General features: G+C 34.7%; 1 protein-coding gene across 3 annotated transcripts in view; it reads left to right on the top strand.

Moving 5' to 3' along the window:
* The window catches only part of LOC108572814 (peroxidase-like), a 33,874-nt gene extending 13,139 nt beyond the window's left edge, over nucleotides 1-20,735 (top strand). For 2 of the 3 annotated variants that reach the window (XM_017935127.1, XM_017935125.1), the window contains exons 2-13: nucleotides 7,931-8,074; nucleotides 9,114-9,429; nucleotides 11,422-11,639; nucleotides 15,599-15,775; nucleotides 16,373-16,569; nucleotides 16,787-16,970; nucleotides 17,700-18,042; nucleotides 18,262-18,418; nucleotides 18,593-18,766; nucleotides 19,313-19,511; nucleotides 19,655-19,760; nucleotides 19,997-20,735. In XM_017935127.1, coding sequence (XP_017790616.1) covers nucleotides 7,942-8,074; nucleotides 9,114-9,429; nucleotides 11,422-11,639; nucleotides 15,599-15,775; nucleotides 16,373-16,569; nucleotides 16,787-16,970; nucleotides 17,700-18,042; nucleotides 18,262-18,418; nucleotides 18,593-18,766; nucleotides 19,313-19,511; nucleotides 19,655-19,760; nucleotides 19,997-20,084 — 2,292 coding nt within the window. In that variant the 5' untranslated portion in view covers nucleotides 7,931-7,941 and the 3' untranslated portion in view covers nucleotides 20,085-20,735. The remainder of the gene's footprint in view (nucleotides 1-7,930; nucleotides 8,075-9,113; nucleotides 9,430-11,421; nucleotides 11,640-15,598; nucleotides 15,776-16,372; nucleotides 16,570-16,786; nucleotides 16,971-17,699; nucleotides 18,043-18,261; nucleotides 18,419-18,592; nucleotides 18,767-19,312; nucleotides 19,512-19,654; nucleotides 19,761-19,996) is intronic. The other variant, XM_017935126.1, reaches the window with a different exon arrangement.
* The last annotated feature ends 466 nt before the right edge of the window (nucleotides 20,736-21,201 follow it).

Here is a 21,201-nt window from a genome sequence, read left to right as displayed (position 1 = left end):
TTCACAATCAGCGTAGAAATAAGTGTAACAGATTTAAGATTTGAAAAAACGCGAGACACTCTTAATGTGCATGGTGTGCACTAATGGCATGACGACCCCCGTTCGTTAGTGGCGTACCGATGGCTGGTTCCACCGTCGCGAAAGGGTTCAGAGGAGAGTTATTTGTGTTATCTTTGTTAAAAACTTCAAGTTTTTATCTATATTGCAAAAAGCATGTTGAATGTTATTTCTATTGGAAATGGGTTATGAAAAGAAATGGTCTTTGACTCAGAGGAAACGTCTTTACGCTATTGAATGTTCTAAAGGACTGTTTCTGGGCACCCAAAAGGAAAGTTGGGGTCCCCTTATGCCTAGGAACTGTTTTACTTTACGGTATCGCATTGTGCAGTGCGTGACTCGAAGACGGACACCCGACACATCTGGTGGAGTGCCTTTGTTTAAAATAACGCGGAGACATTTTTGTCCTCACTTGATTATTTCCATAGGGTGTTGTTAGAGATAATCCAACAATTTCCATAAAGGCGTTAACCGTTGCTTGTCGTAGTTTCGCGTTCAACAATAGTAGCGAACTGAGCCTAGTTCCAAGGGTAATGGTAAAGTTAAAAACAGTAACGAGTATTTATAGCTTGCTATATTTGTACTAGACTTGATTGAACAGATGATTTGCAGATAATAAAAACACATTTGTGACAGCTGAAGCTGAAGTTCAGCGTTCATGTCAAAACAATTTAGATTCTACGCTGCAAAACAGAAGGTGCAAAGTGTCCAACAATATTAACAGCCTGTTATCTTATTCGAACAAGTCTAAAGAACTCATTTGAAATCTATTAAATGTTCTTCTAGTGTTCATATTTAATTTATTATTCTAAACTATAATATAAAAACTTTATATTAATATTCACACTCGTCTCAACTAGAAGGTGTGATTTAAATTATTTTTTGCATCAGCGCTGAAATTTCCAGGTTATTCAAAATCAAATTTCAGACATTTCTGGACGTTGTAGCAGCTTTTCCTTGATATTTTAAATTTGTTCACTACTTCAGTAAGATTCCCTGCAATTTCGTTAATAGGCAAAGGAACGTCTATTTCTAGTTGTGACTCAGCAGGCTCTTCCTACTTGTTAAAGCAATTCATGCTAAAAAAAGAGCTAATGCTGTGTAATTGCAAAAAAAAATTACGTACACTAAGCAAAAGTTAACAAAAAGAACATTCATACCAATATTTCAGTCTGAAAATAAAATCATACTGTTCCTGTTACCCGAAATTTTTAAAATCCATATTACAGTTTCAAAACTCACATCACTCATAATCTCAAAGTTCGAAATTTCGAATTTTGAAATTTTTAAGGGTAAGATTTTGTTAATTCAACATTCAAACATACTCTGTTTTCCAAAGTCACACGAATGAACGGATAGGTGTTTCCTCAGAATGATCATGGTAACACGAGATACTATGACGTAACGAGGCTCCACTTTATTACCTTAGTAGAAATTCTGTTGGTGAAACATACGGGAACAGATAGCAAGCTGTGTTCTAAATATCTTCTCGCGAAATGTTCGTAAAGGTCGGGGGAGAAAAAACGATAGAAGAAGAGAACACCGTTTACCGACTTCGTATGATCTCGTCTAACTTGTATAGTCGATGGAAGAAATACAGCGAGATCGTGAAATCAGGCGTCAAAGTTGGGCACGTTCAAGAATATCGGCAAGCAAATTCACAGAAACCTGAGAAAACAAGAAACTGAAACACCCATTAGAACCGCAAGAAGTACTTTTTTTTTTTTTAAATAAGAATGGCCATCAAAAACTACATATCTTTGAATTTAACTTTCTTTCCATATCTTGTACGATTTCCTAAATATTCACGATAATATAAAAACTCACCGTTTTTTAGGGGGTGGTTCCACTCCTAGGACTGTTTCACTGCTGAAAGAAAAAATGGTTTCGTAATTAGCATCACTTGAACTATATTTCTGCAAAGTTTCAAATTTTCGGGTTACCGAAATTCCCTTATCAGCCCTAATCGAAAAATGTCGCTTTCGACCCTGGATGTTACTGCATTAATTGGTGTCGCTGCTTAATGCTTTAAGTTACAACCTTGCTATATTTCTTCTACCGACTATACGTTCTTTTTAACTTCGTTTTGCGGCTCGAGATGCGAAGGTGTCGTCTCCCCTTTCAAACCTATAGTTGGTGGAAGCGATATGAGGTCGTTAATTAAAGCATTAAGCGATCGATTGATGTTGCCGCATCCAGGGCTATGCGTTATTTCAGAATTCATATTTAAATTTTCTGCTTAAAATCTTCAAATTTAAGATACACTGTGGTAAGCCTTCGTCTCTACCTGTCCAATAGTAATCTATTGGTAAAAATTAATCTGCTGCTGTCAACGATTAACCCTTTCACTGCTGCTGGCGCCTATAGGCGCCCCAAAAATTTTCTCACCCTCTGTCCTTGGCGCCTATAGGCGTTTTGAATGTTTTCTCGCACAGTGCTTTTTCACCTTAATTTAATCCTTAATTTTTGCCCTTTTCCCACTTCCGTCTCAATTTAACCCTCTACGGGCCCGTGTAACTTTCAAGTCACGTACTAATATATCGATATCTTATTAAATAATTGAACTTTTTTCCACAAAATGGCGTAAACGCCTTGTTGCACAATGTCTCCTTATTAACCAGTAACTTTCTTGATAACCGTTGTTACTTCAAAGTCACAATATGTATTCGTTATAATAAAACTGTTGAAACCGCTGAATTCATTGTTATTCTGTATTTATAGGACGATATTTCTTAACTTTACGTTACATACACTTTTTCTATAGTCGAGGAAAAAATTCGGCCCATAGAGGGTTAATGACACAAATTTCAAAACTATAAATTCTTAGTTTGAATTTCAAACTTCTTAAAAAATGTTTAATACAGAAACAAAGAATTCTGCGGTCGCGATTGAAAATCTGTTTACCACATGCGTTACATACCAAAGTCTGCCACGGTAAAAGGGTTGAGGCGCAGGCAAATTTTTTTAAATATACCGCAACGAAAGAGGTAATTCCGAATTGACATCGAATGGCCCTGAGATTGCGTGTATTTTTATGCTTCATCACTATTCCATCGACTATACATCTACGGCTCTATTTTCGTTCTCGCGAGGGCGTTTCAGAATCGGGACTTGAAACGAGCACAATTAAGTATCCTTGATGGACACGACTATACTAAATTTACACTGAACTTTCTCTGCAGTGTTCTCTCATAGGAAGATACACGTTTGTTTCTTTTTTCTGCGAGATGAGAATGGGAGATGGAAAGTTTTCTTAAAAATAAATATTCCCAATCTATATTGGCCTGCTGAAAAGAAAAAGAAAACAGGTACGAGTAAACACATTTGTTGCAAATTCTAGAAATATATTTCGAAGTATGTTTATTCACGAGGTAATAACAGTAAGTCGAAAGTACAAAATGGCACGTTGGTTTTGGTCTCGAGTTTAGTTAAAGTTCTTTGTTAATGTTCAGAAGGAATTGAAATATGTAGAAATTAATTTTGGCCGACACAATTCGGGATTTATTTCAAAATTTATCGATTACTGCTAGATGTCGTCAGAGTTGTTTCTATTTTCAACGAGAAAACCTTCCAGGATTCGACTGTACATCTTTTGTCAATGTTGTTACATATTCAGTGACAAGGTTTCACCTCTATTTTTCATTTTTTGCACTTCGTGTAAGAAACGCGTTAATTTTAGTCTTTCCATTTGCTTCGACCCTAAGAAAAACTAGTTATTGCCATACAAGGCTAAAACCAATGGCTTCGGTGTACAGACTTGGATATCAAAGCGGTGGAGTGTCTAGTGAAAGTGAAGACTGTTCAATGCAAATACGTACGTTACTTAAATTGCACTGTATACGTTATGCGAAACGTGAATTAATTAGGTAGTGCATGTAACAGGTATTAGTCTGGCTATTGACGAAGACAGCAATTAGGGAGACTTGAATGAAACGTCAATTGTAGGAAAGATACTAGAAATGTGAAAATAACAGAAAGCATTAAGACATTTAATTTTTGTATCCTGTTGCAAACACAAGTTATATCATTTCAGTTAAATATTTTCAGCAAATATGTTCAGCATAATATTTTCAGTTAAAACGTTACTATTTCGATAATTTTATTCAGATAGTTTGCTAAACTTCATTCAGATAACTTAAAATTTGAAAAGATATTTTGCCAATTTTCCATGTGTTACTTTAGCGATGCGTTTATTACAGTTTCCACGTTTTTCTAGAATCGTCTTCAACAAATAAAATTTTCCGTTAACCTCAGGTATTGATTATTGATTACTTGTCTCTATATCACACATACATCTCTAATACCGTTATCACGTCTCGCACTATGATGGTAAATTCCATTCTAACACAATTGATCCTCTGTTGATAGCGAATGCATGACTCAAGTGGAGCGGCTGTAAGCTAGAAAATGTATTTATGCCGCGATACTGCATTCAACCAGATTCAAAGACACTGCAAATACCATTATTGTATTTCTTTCGACCGTCATACACTAATTGAGCAAATCTAAAGATACTTAATTTTATCTGTTCGACGGTGTACGCTAACTTAACGGAAAAATATTGATTTTGAAAGATACTAAATGGAAAATTTACTCAACAGCGATGGTTGACGTGTCGAAGGATCGAAGTCGAGATTAAACATCCGTGTGAAATAAAATTTATTGCACCGTGTGCGTTCGGTAAATTTGAAAATCGTGCCTTGTATTATTGCAGAAGCTTGTTACACCTTCCTTGAGATTAGCATGTAACGATGAAATTTTATCGTGCAAGATTGTCATAATTTTTCATGTTGTCGTTTAAAAGTTAAAATATAGTAAATTATGTTTTAATTTATAAATGATAAATTGAAATAAAAATGCTATTAAGATATATACATTTTTTTGAAGGAATGATTTCTTCCAATTTTTTCATAACACAGAATTCTATTTCGAGATTAGAATTTTTATGATAGTACATATCTGGAGTTTTGTAAAAGTATTCATAATTCATTATTAAACTTGCTTCAAGATTATTTAGGATCATTTCCAGTAAATAACGTAGGTTTGTCAAATTTTTACTCGAATACGTTTACTTGAATCACTTTTTAATCGACTTCTAATTCTGTTCGAAGGGTGATCACAAATTATTCTGAAAAATATTGGGGAGCTCAGTGAATCGACAAAATTCACTTTTGCATACAAATACTCCACCGTGCATCGTTCGGTGTACATTTTCAATCACATAAATTTCTCGTCTTGACAAATTAATGGTAAACGAAATAAAATAGTAGAAATACATTGCTCACCAGAAAAAGAGAGAACTGTAACACCTTAAAAATGAAATTTCCATTTTTGGGGCATTGAAATGGGAAAAATGATTAAAATTTGGTTAAAAAAGGTCACTTTCTCCTCAAAGTAGCCGGGAGGAACGTGTAATTTCCAGATTTGCAATTTTTTCCACGAGCAGCGTACATGAGTGCAATAATATTGACCTATGCAAATATGTTCATATATGGAGGATAGAAATGAACGAGGAAGCTACACATTAGTATGCATAAACGCGGATAATGAGGTGAACTTAAAGTCAAGGAGGTGTCAAGAGCATAGAAAACGTAAACAAGAATAGAAAGACGTAGTTCTAGAAATCACGTGGAGTGTAGAATTATAGCAGGGAAAAATAAATGCAGCTATCTGATTCAGCCTCGAACGAGCACGTTTGATACTGCAAACACACTGATAAATGAGTAATCTCGTTCATAAATTTTGCCTATAGACGACGTTGTCAATGATATAAGTAGAGGAGAAAAATTATATCCTTTGCTGTTAGCTCGAAGAAGAATGTACCGCCTATAGAAGCTTCTTCTGTCGAATTCACGTAATTAGCAGGTCAAACAATATTTTAAATTTGCAATATTTCACTTTTAGTCTCTCGATTCGAGAATTGTTGGAAAATTTCAATTTTTTTTAAATATTTCGTTACAACCATTCGTTTTCAGAATACCAAAGACAATTTTCTAGTATTTCATGGATTCGATGAATTTAGACGAGTTGGGAGCTTTTGATCTTTCCAAAGTAACCGAACATTTCAGCTTTCATGCCCCTGATTTGAATGTTTATTGTGAAGTTTCTTCAACGATTTAAATTTTCAAAATGTTCCTCTGATAAATTTTGTAAATTTTTGATTTAGCAAAATTGGGCAACTCGAATTTTTCTGTTTATTTAATTACTTCGTTGTCCACTTTTAATTCTGTTTAAAGGGTAATTATGAGTTATTCTGAAAAGCATTGGGCAATTTAGTAAATTGCATGATGTGAAGCGTTTCAGAAGTTGAAAACAATTGTAAATGTTTTGTTCGCGTTTCAGTTTAAATGAAAAATACAGTAATTGCGATACCGATAATTGCAGCAAGAACCTTATTTTAAAATACCTCATCTTTTCTAGACTTTTAAACGTTATGTGTTATTTATGTCTCTACTTGAATAGGCTGTAGTGGTGATTAGATATGGTGTTAATAATAGTCACTGTAAGATCTCACGTTTCGAATAACAAGGTTGTTGTATTGTGATTGATTCAGAGTTTCATTTTTAAAATTCATAGGAAACAGCTTTATTTGTTCAAAAGTTAAAAAGAATAGGAGTCACTGGCTCCAAAATTATTTCACGTCTCTAAAACATTTGTACAAAAAAAAACTTGAACAATTTTGAGAAAATTTTAAAAATTAGCATTATATTATTTTCAGGATTTTAGATATTATTTTAGAATATTTTTAAATTTAATTTCTATTTTTCTTCTAATTACACAATAGATACAACCTGAGAGACGAAAATGTTTCATCTTCATCTTTTAAATCATTTCGATGAAATAATAGTTAAAATTGAAATTTGAGTTTTGCATATCAGTAGCTCTAATGTTTAATTCCTAGACGGAATTAAATATACACCCCAGATAACCTCAAGACACTTTCACTATCAGTGACGTCAATGTCCTTTTAAACTTCTATTCATGATTTGAATAATATTGAAAAAAAAAAAATATGAGTGATTTTTAGCAGCATCAATGTTAACATATTTTCAAGTCGAAAGTCTAGAATCCTTCTTTATACAAGATTTCCAAATTTCAAGTGTCATTCAGTTTCAATTAAATTCGAATTAAGTATCATAATAGCTCGCCTAAATAAGTTTCTACATCCCAAGGTGCCTGAACATTATTATACCTTCAAAATCAGACTTTAGTTCGTTTAAAACATATACAACAAACATTACACACTGAATAAATAAAATTTATACTACTGTTATTTAGACATAATGTCGCAATATTATACACAATTAAATATTCCTTTCCTTCGTCACGAACAAAAGTACAGTGCCACAAAACAAAAATTGCACAGTGCCTTTCCGTTCGACTGTACATTTAAGATCTTTGGGTCAAAAAAGACCCAGGGATCTCACGTGTGACAATTTTTCTCACCAGCACGCCATATGAATCTAAACGATAAACTTTCAATATAACGTTAAGTGAACATAAACATCACAACAGCAAATGTTACTAAAAAAAATAAGAAAGCCATGGGTCAAAAAAGACCCGAAGACTTAAAGTATGAAATGTAAAAGAAGCAGCGTCTTACAACAATCATAATTCATCAGATTCGTTTAGCTTTATTAATCAATCAAACCCATTCCAAACCTCCAATAATAACAATGAAATTTATTGATCTAAAATAACGCAGGCGTTATACGAAATGATTCAGATCGTATTGCGTCGTGGCTATTTGCGATAAAAAAAAAAAGAAATACAAAAGTAGCGTGGCGTTTGTAAACACAATCATGTATGCGTTGAATCATCAGTCAGAAGGTTTTCCGTAGTGAGTGAATAACGATCATTTGGTTTTGTGCAGCCGGAGGTCTAATGGCGGGTTCCGTGGCTACTCTGGCGATCCTCTGGGTATCCCTGCAGACCATGGGATTTCTTGGGAGTTCGCACTCGATTGGTGCCTACAAATTACCGGCGACTTTGCAAAACTACCTCGCTAGTTATACAGGTAACAAATCTATTGCTGTTTCTCACAATTTTTCCTCATTTTCTCTCCCCATTCGCCGGTGAAAATCTTCGCCTCGAATGTTACGTATAGTCGGTGGAAGAAATATAGCGAGGTTGCGAATTAATCCTCCCAGCAAATTAACTCGTACATTCTAACGAATTTTTATTAATCCCCTAAGTCCAGGGGTGTTTTAAACGTATCGTAAAATTTTTTTTGAAGATTAAAATAGAGTACTCGGATTGGGGGGGCCACTCGTTTTAAATGCACGAAAATGTGAAAATCATGGATTTCTGGTATGAGACCACTCGGACTTCGATGCTTAAGTCATTAAATAGCGGTTATATTTTCAATTGGGACTGAATCAAAGCTAAAGCATATTTCACGCGACTCTGGCTGAAGTTTCGAGCCCCTGTCTTCTCAGAGTTTTCTCGACATGCACGAATATTTCTTCCACCAACTGTACATCCGGTGATAAGTTTTGCCCTGGATTGCTGTCAACTTTTCGGCTGATACTACTATCTTCTGATCCACTGTTCAAAGGATACAGTCGATCAATTGTCCCAAACATATTATTTCCAAATTTTTATGATTAACTTCTTTGTTTTTCATTATTCTAATGATAAAGTTTGTCGTAACATATTTATTGTTGATGAAAGAAATCAGTGTTTAAAGTTGTTATTTCGCAATCTATTTTTAGACAGTGGTCACGATAAGTACTATTGTTTCTTTGTTTTTTGCGGTTCTTTTGTGGTGAGTATTAATACCGCTGAATGATAAGCGATATTGGGAAGAATTGACTAAAACTTAGAATACTTCATTTCTGTTACTGTTCGCGAACAATTCTAACCAGCGTGGACCCAACATTATACGAACTAATGTGGATCTACTGTACAACATACTTCTCAATCTTTATTGCCTCTTTGGCGACGAGTTCGTTGAAAAGAAAATCTTGCGAAGCAAACATAGTAGAAGCTTTATAAATAAGGACGCGACGAACCCAGTTGAATTCATTGAATCTTTTTTACCGACGCTTTTAAAGGTGTCCTTTCAGGTTTGCCGATGTCGAACTACCCTTACGGGGGCATCGTAGACACGGGTCATTTCCGTAATCGACATTTCCCTCACATTGACGAGGCAGTCTTGAACAACTCGATCAGTTTCGCGCTAGACCTGGTCGATCGTATGAGCACCCTCGAAAGGAATATCGCGAATGCTGGCGTCGAATTGAAGGCTCACACGCCGGCTGGAAAGCAATTCCTTGATTCATATCCTTCCGAGGATGCTTTCGAGAGAGGTCTTGACGCCATCGTGGCGACGAAAGCTTCGTCCTATCTCCTTCATCAGAGCTGCCGCAGGTAACATATACCTCTTAGGTCTCAAGTCCTTTTTCACTCACTGTCTTACGACCGTGCAGAATGTTTCTTTACTGGTGAAACAGATCTTGCAGATAGATTCGACATTCGTAGGAAATCAAATAATTCGTGTAAATAAAGTATCTTTCCTTGATATTGTCCTTTCGACAGAAAGAAATTGCTAAATTGTTCATAAGTTGACTATCCTGAACGCTTGACGGGAAGATTGATAGACGCTAGTTGGTCGAATAAGAAAGCTAAAGTAAGTTGTAAATGAAATCTCATAAATTATACGAATCTCTGAGAATAAGAATATTTGTGTGTGATATACTCGTTTACACGAGCGCTGAATTTATCATTTTTCAATGCCGAGTCTTTCTGTAAAGAGGATAACGTTAGTAGAGAAACGCTGTATTTGTCATCGTTCGGAGAAAAAGGAGATGGAAATTGTGCAAAAGGAAGATTCTTTTGAGAAAATATGAACATGGCCCAGACATGGTACACGTCGAATATGATATTTTGCACATTTATTTGTATCTAATTTTATTGAATGCTCGGGCATTATTTTGACGATGCACGACGAAGATCAAATATTTTGTACGCTGTGATATTTATAGATAAATAGAACCTTTCATACAAGTCTTTATATGCACTTGAAAATCGCACTCATTGAAGAATTGAAGAATTAAGGGGTTAAATTTATTGACTCTCTGAAGGCCGATCGTATTAAACTGGAACAACACTAATAACTTTATCTTTATGACATAACACTTTTTATATTTCACATAAGAATTCCAATAACCTATTTAGAGCTTGTTATTAATTTCAATACAATTAACAGTTTCCTAACGGGGTAATTTAGAAGCAACAAGTATCTCAAATAATAAATAAAAATTCTATTTTTAACGTAAGAGAAATTAAAAGAAGAAACACTTCTGTCTCAATATTACCATATTATTCCTCAGAATTCCTAAAAGGTAGACAATTTTTGTCTCGCAACAAAGTTGTAAAGCATAAGTAACACTGCATAGTAAAATACTCCATGTACTCTGCAAAGTACAATGGATAATTTCTAAAGTAGTGACACGTGTTGTTATCACTAATCGACGTGTATTTTGAACAGTAACACGTTTCGTTTGTTTCACGAAAAGTCACGAGAACAATTACCAAAGAGTTCAACCGTTTCGTCTTTCGTCGCGATAAGTAGCACATTTAAATAGTTCGTTACGAAAAAAAAAGCATGTTTAGCTTTATACCGCAGCAACTGATAAGATCTAATTTTCTTTTTTAATTATGTGAGTCTTTTGAGAAAAAATTGAGGAGAAAAAAATTTTGTTCCGATCTGATCGTAATATACAGTGTTCCCCGCTTAATTGACGCAGGCTCTGGTTCGTGTCGCGACTGTTACCGAGGGAGGCAGGTGCTCCGGGGATTTCTCGGCTGGTAACCCATTTGCATCATTTGAAAAAAATTAAAATATGCCTTTAACACGAAATTGTAGTAATCTACGATTATTCACTGTATGAATGCGCGTATATATGTATATGCTTCCGAGATGGTGACCAGAAAAACTGCGCGCATATATACGCTAATTATGCAAATGGGGGTTAACCTCTCTTCGGTTCGTTGATCGAACGAGAGTGAGAAATATTTTCATATTTCTCTTCGTTTCAGTGATTAAACGGGATTATTATTTATTAAACAATATTTTCAAAGGTTCAATTTTCCACCGCGAAATGCATTTCAACAATTTAACGCGAAAACCGAAACGCGTCATTTTTCGCGGGAAAATTCAAAATATCCTATTCTTCATGTCGAAACAGTGTCACAATCAGACACGCGCCGTTCTTCCTAAGATAAACGAAACGTGCTACTTTTCCTAACCGCACGTCGATTAATAATAAAAAAAAAGAAAAGCTCGCGAGGCATCTGTTTGCATTCAATTGGTACATGTAAGTAGCAAAGTGTTAAGTAATCAACTGATATCTGTTATAGATTTGGCCTGGAAAAAGGCGATTGCGCTCGTTACATATCAACCTTGTCGCTGCAGGGGACTCCCCTTAGCTCAGCCTGCTCGAATTCGCGGCAAACGATCTGCAATTCCAGGGCCAAGTACCGAAGCATCGACGGCAGTTGCAATAATGTCGCAAATCCGAGCTGGGGTAGTGCGATGACCGCGTACACCAGAATCCTCTTCCCTCAGTACTTCGACGGTAAGGATTTAAGAGATAGAGAAAGAGAGAGAGAAAGAGAAAAAAAGAAGGACTTATCTACCATATTCGGCTATGTCTCGTCCCCGTTTTGTGCAATAGAAACTCGCGATAATTCCGTACGAGTAATTACGTCGACGAGAGTTTGCTTGAATCGTTAGCTCCTCTCTAGCTGGGCACGCTTATCAACAGTTCACTGATTCGCGGACGGTTTTTTTTAGCACGAAACTCCATCGTGATACTTACCTACCGGTCACTAATAATTCCTTCACTGGGCCGGGCTTTCGAACGAAACAGAGGAGAACGGTAGTAAAAACGAGAGAAGAACCCGAGATATACATTCTAGCCCCCTGTTGTAACCGTGTACTACCAATGGTGTCGTCGTTATTTGTGTGGAATAATAATCGTACAATTATTTGCAGCCTCTGAAAACGCTTGGCGCTTCCTTCTTCTCCTCTCATAAAATCCGTCCTGGTTCCTCTGATTGCACTATTCGTCGTTCGTCTCTTCTCTGTTGGATTTCTGTGTTCTTTTCTTACCATGGGTTTTCTTCGATAGTTGGTCAGATCTCGGCCAACGATATTTAAGGATATTTCTGGTTGTTCAAGGACATTTTCGATAGTGTTTCTGGATCATACGTGGCACAGTTCCGTTGTTATCGCTCGCGTGCAGTTACTATCTGCATATATGTGATACAAATGATTGGTTAGATAAAGTGACACACATGTTACGACACAGGGTGTCGTTTTTATCAGTTGTTATTGGGTGTTTTGATTCTTGTACACGTGCCGTCCGTTTCACGAGGTCTTTGTGAATGTGACAAGATGGAAGTGTGAACTTGTTTTGGAACTCACGTTATGTGTACAGAGTGTTTTAGAAGTCTGTTTTCTGTGCTTTCAGCAATTAGTAGTAATTGCTTGATAATTAGATAAGGATTTTTTAGAATTTTTGTGATTATTTTGGAAAATACATTGGTATTTAGAGTTCTGTAACTTGTACAGGTACCTTTAGTTGGATATTGCTTAACATTTATATTAACTTCACTTTTTTTTACTAATTCTTTTACTAATTAGCTTTGGTTGTCTATTAAGATATTCAAACTACTTAGACATTTTTAATAAATTGATAAAATTGTAGGAATAAAAAGCAAATTTAAAAGATTAAACGAAGATTAATGTAAAAAATTTCAAGTTGAGGATAATAATGTATTTTGTTCAAATTTAGTAATTCAGTCATTTTTAGCAGTTGTACAAGTGCAGAAAATTAGAAGATTCTTATAGCAGTATAAAATTTTAAACGTTACATTATTTATTTATTGCTTTACTATTTCCTTTTTCCCACAAATATTCCAATATTTTCTTCTTCTATTTACAAGCAGATAAATCTAATATCCTAGATAAGTGCAGAATATGATTTCAGATTTCTATAACATGTTTGCATAGTTTGTTGTGTTTGAACTTGCAAAGCATAGATTTCATATTGTACGTACGTTTGCAAACGCTTTTATGATGTTCATTACAGCATTGAACATTTTATCAAGGACAACAAATTTCGACTGTAATGAATATATAATGCTCTACATCTCTCAATCCTCTTCAACTTTGATTACTTCAATGCAAACATGTTTTTTATTGCACCATTCCTTTTACTTTGGCATTAAGTACATCTCTGATACATCAACAGTATTATTAAACATAATTTTCTTGCACATGGTACATTGCATGTAAAATTTCACACATAATTGAACTCACATATAAAGTCAATTGCAATAACACAGCATACTGAATACCAAAAAAAATTTCATTTGCTTTCAAAGCTGTTAATAGAAGGAATATGCGAAAATTTCTGTCTGCTTTGCAAGATTCTGTATTCAATATTTGTTGTAACACACAAATTTACACAATAAACCTTCTGTACTAAAACTTTGTTTCTTCTCCAGTGTTAATAGTCAAATAATCTCAAATAATTATCATGAACATGAATTTGTATTTGATAATTGAACGAAATATTCTGCTCTTGTGAACTTCCTTAAATCTATACCTACTTATCATTCCAGGACACGCTGTACACTTCACTAGAACATTCTTACATAACTCTGACGGTGGTGTCTGAATCAGAAATCCCAGCCAAACACGTTTCTCGCATAATTGCATACTCCTATCTGAAACATTTAATTTACCAAGGTCAGATGAAAAGGTACCAAAGATTCTTCATCTCGTTCGTCGGCCGTCTACTTTCAATGGAGAATTTGAAGCAAATTTGCCCTTATCAACAGAAAACAAGTGGTCTTCTCTTCTAGCGACTCGAAATCGTCCGCGTGTTTGTTGCACGCAACTTACCAACCTCGACCTACTAACCCACCTGGTCCGCTTACAATGACATCTCGCAAATGCATATATACACGTTCACACACAGCGAAACACGAAAAGCATAATCTACACATAACACGTTTATCATACAGCCTCAACAAAAAAAAAAAAAAAAAAAAACAAAGTCAAAAGTATACGTATGTCTCATGTGTGTGTCTGTAAATTTGAAAATTGAACACTCTCTGATCCTTGGGCGCTAATGGATAAAAAAAAATGAAAAAAAAAAACAATAAAAAACGTTCGTCGATTGGCTTAACAAATTATATTCTGTGATTTGCATTACAGTTGTTGTGCGATAAGGCACATAGAGCATAATATGCCTGAGTGTAGCAGTGAATAATACTGCCTACAATAGGGTGCCCCGGTCGGGAGATTCTATCCAGCAGTAGAATGTGTATGTAAACTAATTCGGATATACCTAATAATGTATCATATTTATTATTGTAACACTAATTCAAATATTTTCTGTTGATTGCGGTATACGGGTCACGTTAAAGGTGTCTCAGCTAAGTGAGTAGGAATTGGGAGTCGTTTCTTTTTTTTTTTCTTTTTTTGGAATTCTTGTAAAACCTTCGATAAACAAAGACATATTGTATTGTAATCTGGTTGCGTTCAAAATTTGTCACGATTAAAAATTGTTAACACTTTTTCACTTATTGTAAAATTTGACTCGTACAAAATGTACTACCGATCATCTCCCAGTTTGATTCTCTCTCACTTGGACACCTTCATCAGCCACCTAGATAAGTCACTTGTTTCCTTCTGCGAGCGTTCTCGACGTGATCGTCTTTTTGTTAATGATAAGTACCTAATTTTGTGATATGTACATTGGAAAATAAGAAAGAGAGAGCTATTTTGTAAAATTCGGTGGTTTCGTCGATAACGCATCAGAACGTTATGTCGTAGAAGATAAGTAGAAGAAAAAAGTATTCTGATTTTACTGCTCTGCAGCGCGAGAGCCACCGTTTCCCGGTCGATCCAGGGATCAATCAGCGTTCCGATGTAACGGATAAATAAAGAATCGAGAGAGTGTAAGGTTGATCGATATTTTTGCGCTTGGAAAAAGAAATCGTCGTTGGATGTTAGATATGAGAAACTTGGTTCTTATCTACTGATTGATCTCTGAGGTATTGGTCGCTAGTTGAGGCAGGTTTAGGCATAGTTAGGCTCGGGTTTCTCCCTGATATTTTCACCCTGATTCGAAATATACAGAATCAGAGAGACACGCCGCGAATTTGTTACTCGCTCTCGCGCTGCACAGACATATATTCACATGAACACGTGATAAATCTCGTTGAAATCGGAGTAATCGGGGTCTCGATTCAAATTTTTCATTCGTTATATGATGTATTTGGAAATTTGTAAGATCATATTTCGTATGTTGTTCTCGTTCGTTATTCTTTATTGACATACACACGCACACCTGTTGATCTTGAATAGATCGTTTTCTGTAATGTAAAATATTGGTAGAAATTGAAAAATCGATCGAGAATACCTTTTAACGCCTTTTTTTTTTTTTGTGAAACGTATTACTCCGATTTGACGACATATAGTTGTGTAAAACATGAGACTAATGCTTGTTTTGGCGACCAGGAATTCAAGAACCGAGACACATGGGGCACTCGATGAAACCACTACCAGGTGCCAGGAGTGTGAGCGTGGCTCTATCAGCTCCCAATGGTCAGTCGGATGTCAGCAGAACGTTGACAGTAATGCAATGGGGACAGTTCATTGCACACGACATTTCTCACACTCCAGTTCGCAAGATGAGTAAGTGTTACTGATCTTCAGTAATAGCAAAAAAGCTAAACCGAAATACACCAGCAGTTTGCTATGTTTCAGTATGTATTTAATTTTGGAATTTGTGTAAAATATGTTGAATTGTATTTAATGCCATGTTTGCATTAGTTTTCATCTTATTTTCTTTAAGTTATGAACAAATTGTAATTACAAATGGTTTTACTATTAAATAATGAAATTTGAAATATGAGAGATATTGATTACATGTTATTAATTATACAGGACTGTTAAAACAGCCTCATATTGAATCATCCATATTTAGGAGAAAAGTTCTGCAATATCAAGATATTGTTTACTTAGAGAAAAAGAAAACTAAAATTAAACTGTAATGTACAAGCTTCATTTAATAAATGTACAAAGAATGTATTGTAAAATCTTAACGATTCAATCATTCTATGTTACATTTAATTTGAATAATTTGTAAATACTTCAATTTGTTGATTAAGCACAGTCCTATCATTTTTTAACATTGAGAAAGTGTATTTACACTTTTTATATCTAAATAAAATATACACCAAATAGAATACTAAATCATAATTAATTCTTTGTCTTAATTGTTATTTGCAGTATCGTCAGGAAAACCAATCTTATGCTGTCATTCAGACGGAAGTACCTTGTCCCCTCGACACATACATCCTGATTGTTCTGCAATTACGGTATCTGATCAGGATCCCATTTACGGCCAGCATTACGTACGATGCATGAACTACGTGAGATCGTTGCCGGTTGTCAAATCAGAATGCACGTTTGGCCCCGTGGAACAGGTTAATCAACTTTTTTCATTATAGACTAAATATAAATTCATGTCAAAATTTAGTCCAATCATCGCCTTTCTGTCTTGTTTATATATATCAACATTTTTTAAGCTTTTCTGGTAATTAACCATTTTAAAAAGTATATTTTGTTCTAATGAAATGTATGTGAAAACACTTGATCAAAATTATGAAGAAGATAATCAATAAGGTAATTATTAATTTACAGATGAATCAGGCGAGCCACTTTTTGGATGCTTCAACGATCTATGGTTCTACTTTGAAGAGATCTCGCGAACTGCGTGAGTTCGTAGGAGGTCGTTTGCTAGTTCATGAGAAAAACAATCATGAGTTTATACCAGTTGGAGGTACTGAAATCTCGTCTGAGTGCATAAAAGGCTGTTATAATTCTGGTAATTAGTCATGCTTTTTATTCTATTGATTACACAGGATGTATATAATACTGATATTTATATGTGAAGACTAGTTGTAATATAATTATTAATCATTTAAATTTTAAAAAGATTTGTCGGAAGTAAATTGCTTCACAATCTTCATAGTTCTAAAGAAAATTAAAATTTCAGGTGCATAATATAGTGAAGGGAATATCAGTATCATTTATCATCAATTGTATATCATGTTCAACACATTAAACTATAATTCAACCCATTTCACCATTAATTTTGATGCAAATAGTATAATAAAATTGTTCAATTGGTCTTATTTTCATTGTAAATTTCACATAATGTATTTACCGCCAAATTTCACTAAATCAACGGTTTCGTGGCGGAATGGGTTAGTACCAGTAATGAAAAGTTCAAATTTTAAGGAATCTAATCATCAAGAAATGGAACATTCTCAATGTAATTTCATCAGTACACGTGACTCCTTCATTCTAATTTTGCAACATGATTCTACAATGAGCAATTTGGTAATACTAACTAAATCTAAACAAGTTAACTATGAGTATCAGTGGTAATTGGTTTATTTTAAGCCACAATAGTCTCCAATTTTGTTTTACTTTAAACTTTCCTCCAAATCTCATATTCATCATTTGCATATTCTTTTTCCCATTTCATCCTATTTTATTTCCTCGCCATTTACGCTTTTTAAGTATTTTTAAATGTATCGTTTCTATCTAGGTGATTATCGAGTAAACATGCAACCGCAATTAGCTGTGATACACACTGTCTGGCACCGCGAACACAACAAGATCGCTAATAAGCTTGCCGAGTTGAATCCTCACTGGTCGGACCAGACACTGTATCAGGAAGCCAGACGTATAGTAGTTGCTGAAATTCAGCATATAACGTACAAAGAGTGGCTGCCCATTTTATTGGGTGGCAGATACACTCGAGCTGTTGGGCTCACAGTTGGAAATAGTTACAGTCGTATCTATAATTCCGAGGATGATCCAGCAATCAGCAATGAAGTCGCAACAGCAGCTTTACGTTTCTTGGTTTCCTTGATGCAAGGAAAGCTAAGGTAAACGAAGACTTACGAGTAGTTTTAGAACAAAGCAATTTAACGTATCTTCTTGGTATCAGTAAAACTACTTTTCGTACGATTAATTATTTAGACGTATATCACAAATACTTTTTTCTTACTGACTTATGCATTCTACGATTTCTTTGCAGTAGTGAAAATAAATAAATATTCAATTTTCCAACTCTTTTTTGACTTTTGTCTAATTTCCTGTTACAGCTTGACAGACAACACACGCCAAATCAACGAAACTCTTTCGTTAGTCGGGTATTACTTCAAACCGAGTATAATTGAGTCGGACGATGTGTTCGATGGTTTATTACGTGGTATGGCTACTCAGACCTGTCAGAAAATGGATATCAGTATAATTGCAGATGTAAGTATACATATTACATCAAAGAGACAAATGGAATTTTTGCAAATATACGTTTGATCTTGTTTTTAAATTCAATTGTTTAGGAAATATTATTTCACGTATTTCGTTAATAAGTTTAATTAAAAGAGTATTATATTGTTTATTTAAAATGTGTAAATCATTCTTGTGTTTTAGGTAACAAGCAAATTGTTTGCAGCGAATAAAAACAGTCTAGGTTTAGATACTATCAGTTTAGACATTCAGCGTGGCCGTGATCACGGTTTACCCGGTTACAATCATTATCGTAAATATTGCGAAATTGCAGCAGCGAAAAACTTCGATGATTTCTTAGATCACATTCCAATGGAGGTAAATATCTACGGAATAGAAACTTGTTGATGGAATATAAAATAGGATACTTGAAATTATCATCTAAATTTTTGTCAAAACATGTTTTCTTTGTAGTAGGACTGTAGCATATTTTTTTTCTGTATACAACCGTGACAGATTTTCGTGGTCGGGTTCAAGTATTTGTTGGCACGAAAAGCAGTCATAATAAGACAAAAAATGATTGTTTTCTTACTACCTTATCTTTGTTTACCTATAATACAACACACATACACAATATGAAAGTTCGTATCACTAGTGAATCTGCTAAAATAACACCAAATACATTATACAGGGTGAACTGATTAAAAAAATTTTTTTACATCGCATAATATAGTTCAAAGAGGGCTTTAATTTTTTTTATAGTACATAATTTAATAGAAACTTTGTAACAAAATGAAAATATAATTTACCATATAATTGATAGAGAGAATATATTAAAATTATGAGAAGTATCGCAAAAGTATTGTTAGAAACAAAAACTCTGCATCTCTTTAACACTACGGATATTGTTTGTTCTGTTAACAGATGATACAGAAATTGCGTGCAGTTTACACTCATCCTGATGACGTTGACCTTATTATTGGTGGTATGGCTGAGAGGCCAGTGGATGATGGATTATTGGGACCTACTTTCCGCTGTTTAATCTTCGAACAATTTTCGAGAACTCGTCGCACTGACAGATATTTCTATGATTCTGCATACCAGCCCTATCCTTTCACACCCGGTAAGGAATAATCAATTTTAAACAATCAACATTCTATTATATATCACATTAAAATGTGAAATCACATCTTCAATTCACGTAAAAATTAATCTTTTATGTAAAATTTTCCTGTTTTAAATGATATGCATACATTTGTGTTACAGAACAATTGGCAGAAATACGTAGAGTAACATTAGCAAGAATATTCTGCAACAATGGCAACAATGTTACATACATGCAGCCAAACGTATTCCTCAGACCACAAGCTGGGTAAGTTAATCTTTTACTTTTCTCTTTCCTTTAAATTTATATCAATTATTGTTTCATTGTACAACAGAATTTAACATAAAATATATTTATTTATTTGTTACTTATCCTAAACCACTTAAATTGCTAAAACGAAGAAATAACTTATTTTCCTCTAAGAAACTTTTATATATAAAAAAGGAAAAAAATCGACTGGAAAAAGGGAAAACGATTTTAAATCACTCCATATCTTCCAACAGAAACGAACTGAGGTCCTGTACAGATTTTGAAGCGATTCCGAGCGTGGACTTATTTGCCTGGGCAGAGAGGGCCAAGGCATATCGTTGAACTTTCTTCTTAATTGGCTGGTCACATTGTCGCATCGTATTGCCCGGGTCGGAGGACGGGCATGATATAGAAGCCACAGGACGATGATAAAAATACCATAGTCGCGAGAACATCGGCGACTGACTCGAAAACAGAACCAAATCATAACGCGGAATTATCAGCGCGATTAAGTCAAGAAAAAGAGGGAAAATTCCTGTTGAAGAGCTGCAAATATTAACGCTACCGAATGACAAACGGGCACGACAAAGGGGAATTAAACAATTTAACAGCATGCACACTATGCGAAAACTAATTCAATAAATAATAATGTAATAAGGCCAAGGTGCATCCAAAACACGTGACTAGTCGATTAAACGAGCATGCTGCAGGGCTGCGCTACGACAAATGAAATCGATCGGGAGGAAAGACCAGCAGAAGATGAAGTGATATTCAGATAGGGCAAAGGACCTCTGAGAGACACTTAAAATCTACGAAAAGTCTTTTTAGAGTAGTCTAGGAATAGCGTGATGCGGACTGGTCCATCTTTATGCGAGTAAATGTGCACGAGAGAGGCTGGAAGTCGTAGATACGTTAATCCTTTTAATCCTACGCTTAAAGTACGTTTGTTTCTTAATGATCGGCATTCACAGAAACATGTTGTTCAACAAAATCACGCGGATTTTATTTACTACTTTGAAACGTTTTTTTCTTTCTGTATTTTCTCGTATTTTTTTGTAGTATATCAGAGCGGCATGATGTTTTGAATGCTTCATAAGGTGAATGCGTGAATGTTTTTGTGTTTATTGAAATTTAATTCATTACGGTCTGTCCTTGTTTTTTTTTTGTCTCGTTTTCACGTAAGGCAGTTCGAATGGACTTGTAATCTCAAAACGCTGTGAAGTCTGATAAGTATTTCTTTCTAGACTGTTTTCTTATATACAATGTAACTTTGATTCTCTTTATATAGTTTTATTTTAACGCATTGCTGATTAAACTAAGAGCTCTGAAGAAAATATTTCACTCATTTTGAATTAAAATTTTTTAATTACGTCAAGTTAATAATTTCAGATACTTTTCATATTGTATTGCTGTGTTCTTAATCTTTTAAACTGATTCCATTTTTCAAACTTCGGGTAAA

This window comes from Habropoda laboriosa, unplaced genomic scaffold (genome assembly GCF_001263275.1).
Source record: "Habropoda laboriosa isolate 0110345459 unplaced genomic scaffold, ASM126327v1 scaffold22, whole genome shotgun sequence".
Classification (NCBI taxonomy): domain Eukaryota; kingdom Metazoa; phylum Arthropoda; class Insecta; order Hymenoptera; family Apidae; genus Habropoda; species Habropoda laboriosa.
Note: the sequence above shows the minus strand (reverse complement) of the source record. Positions and strands in the feature narration are given on the sequence as shown.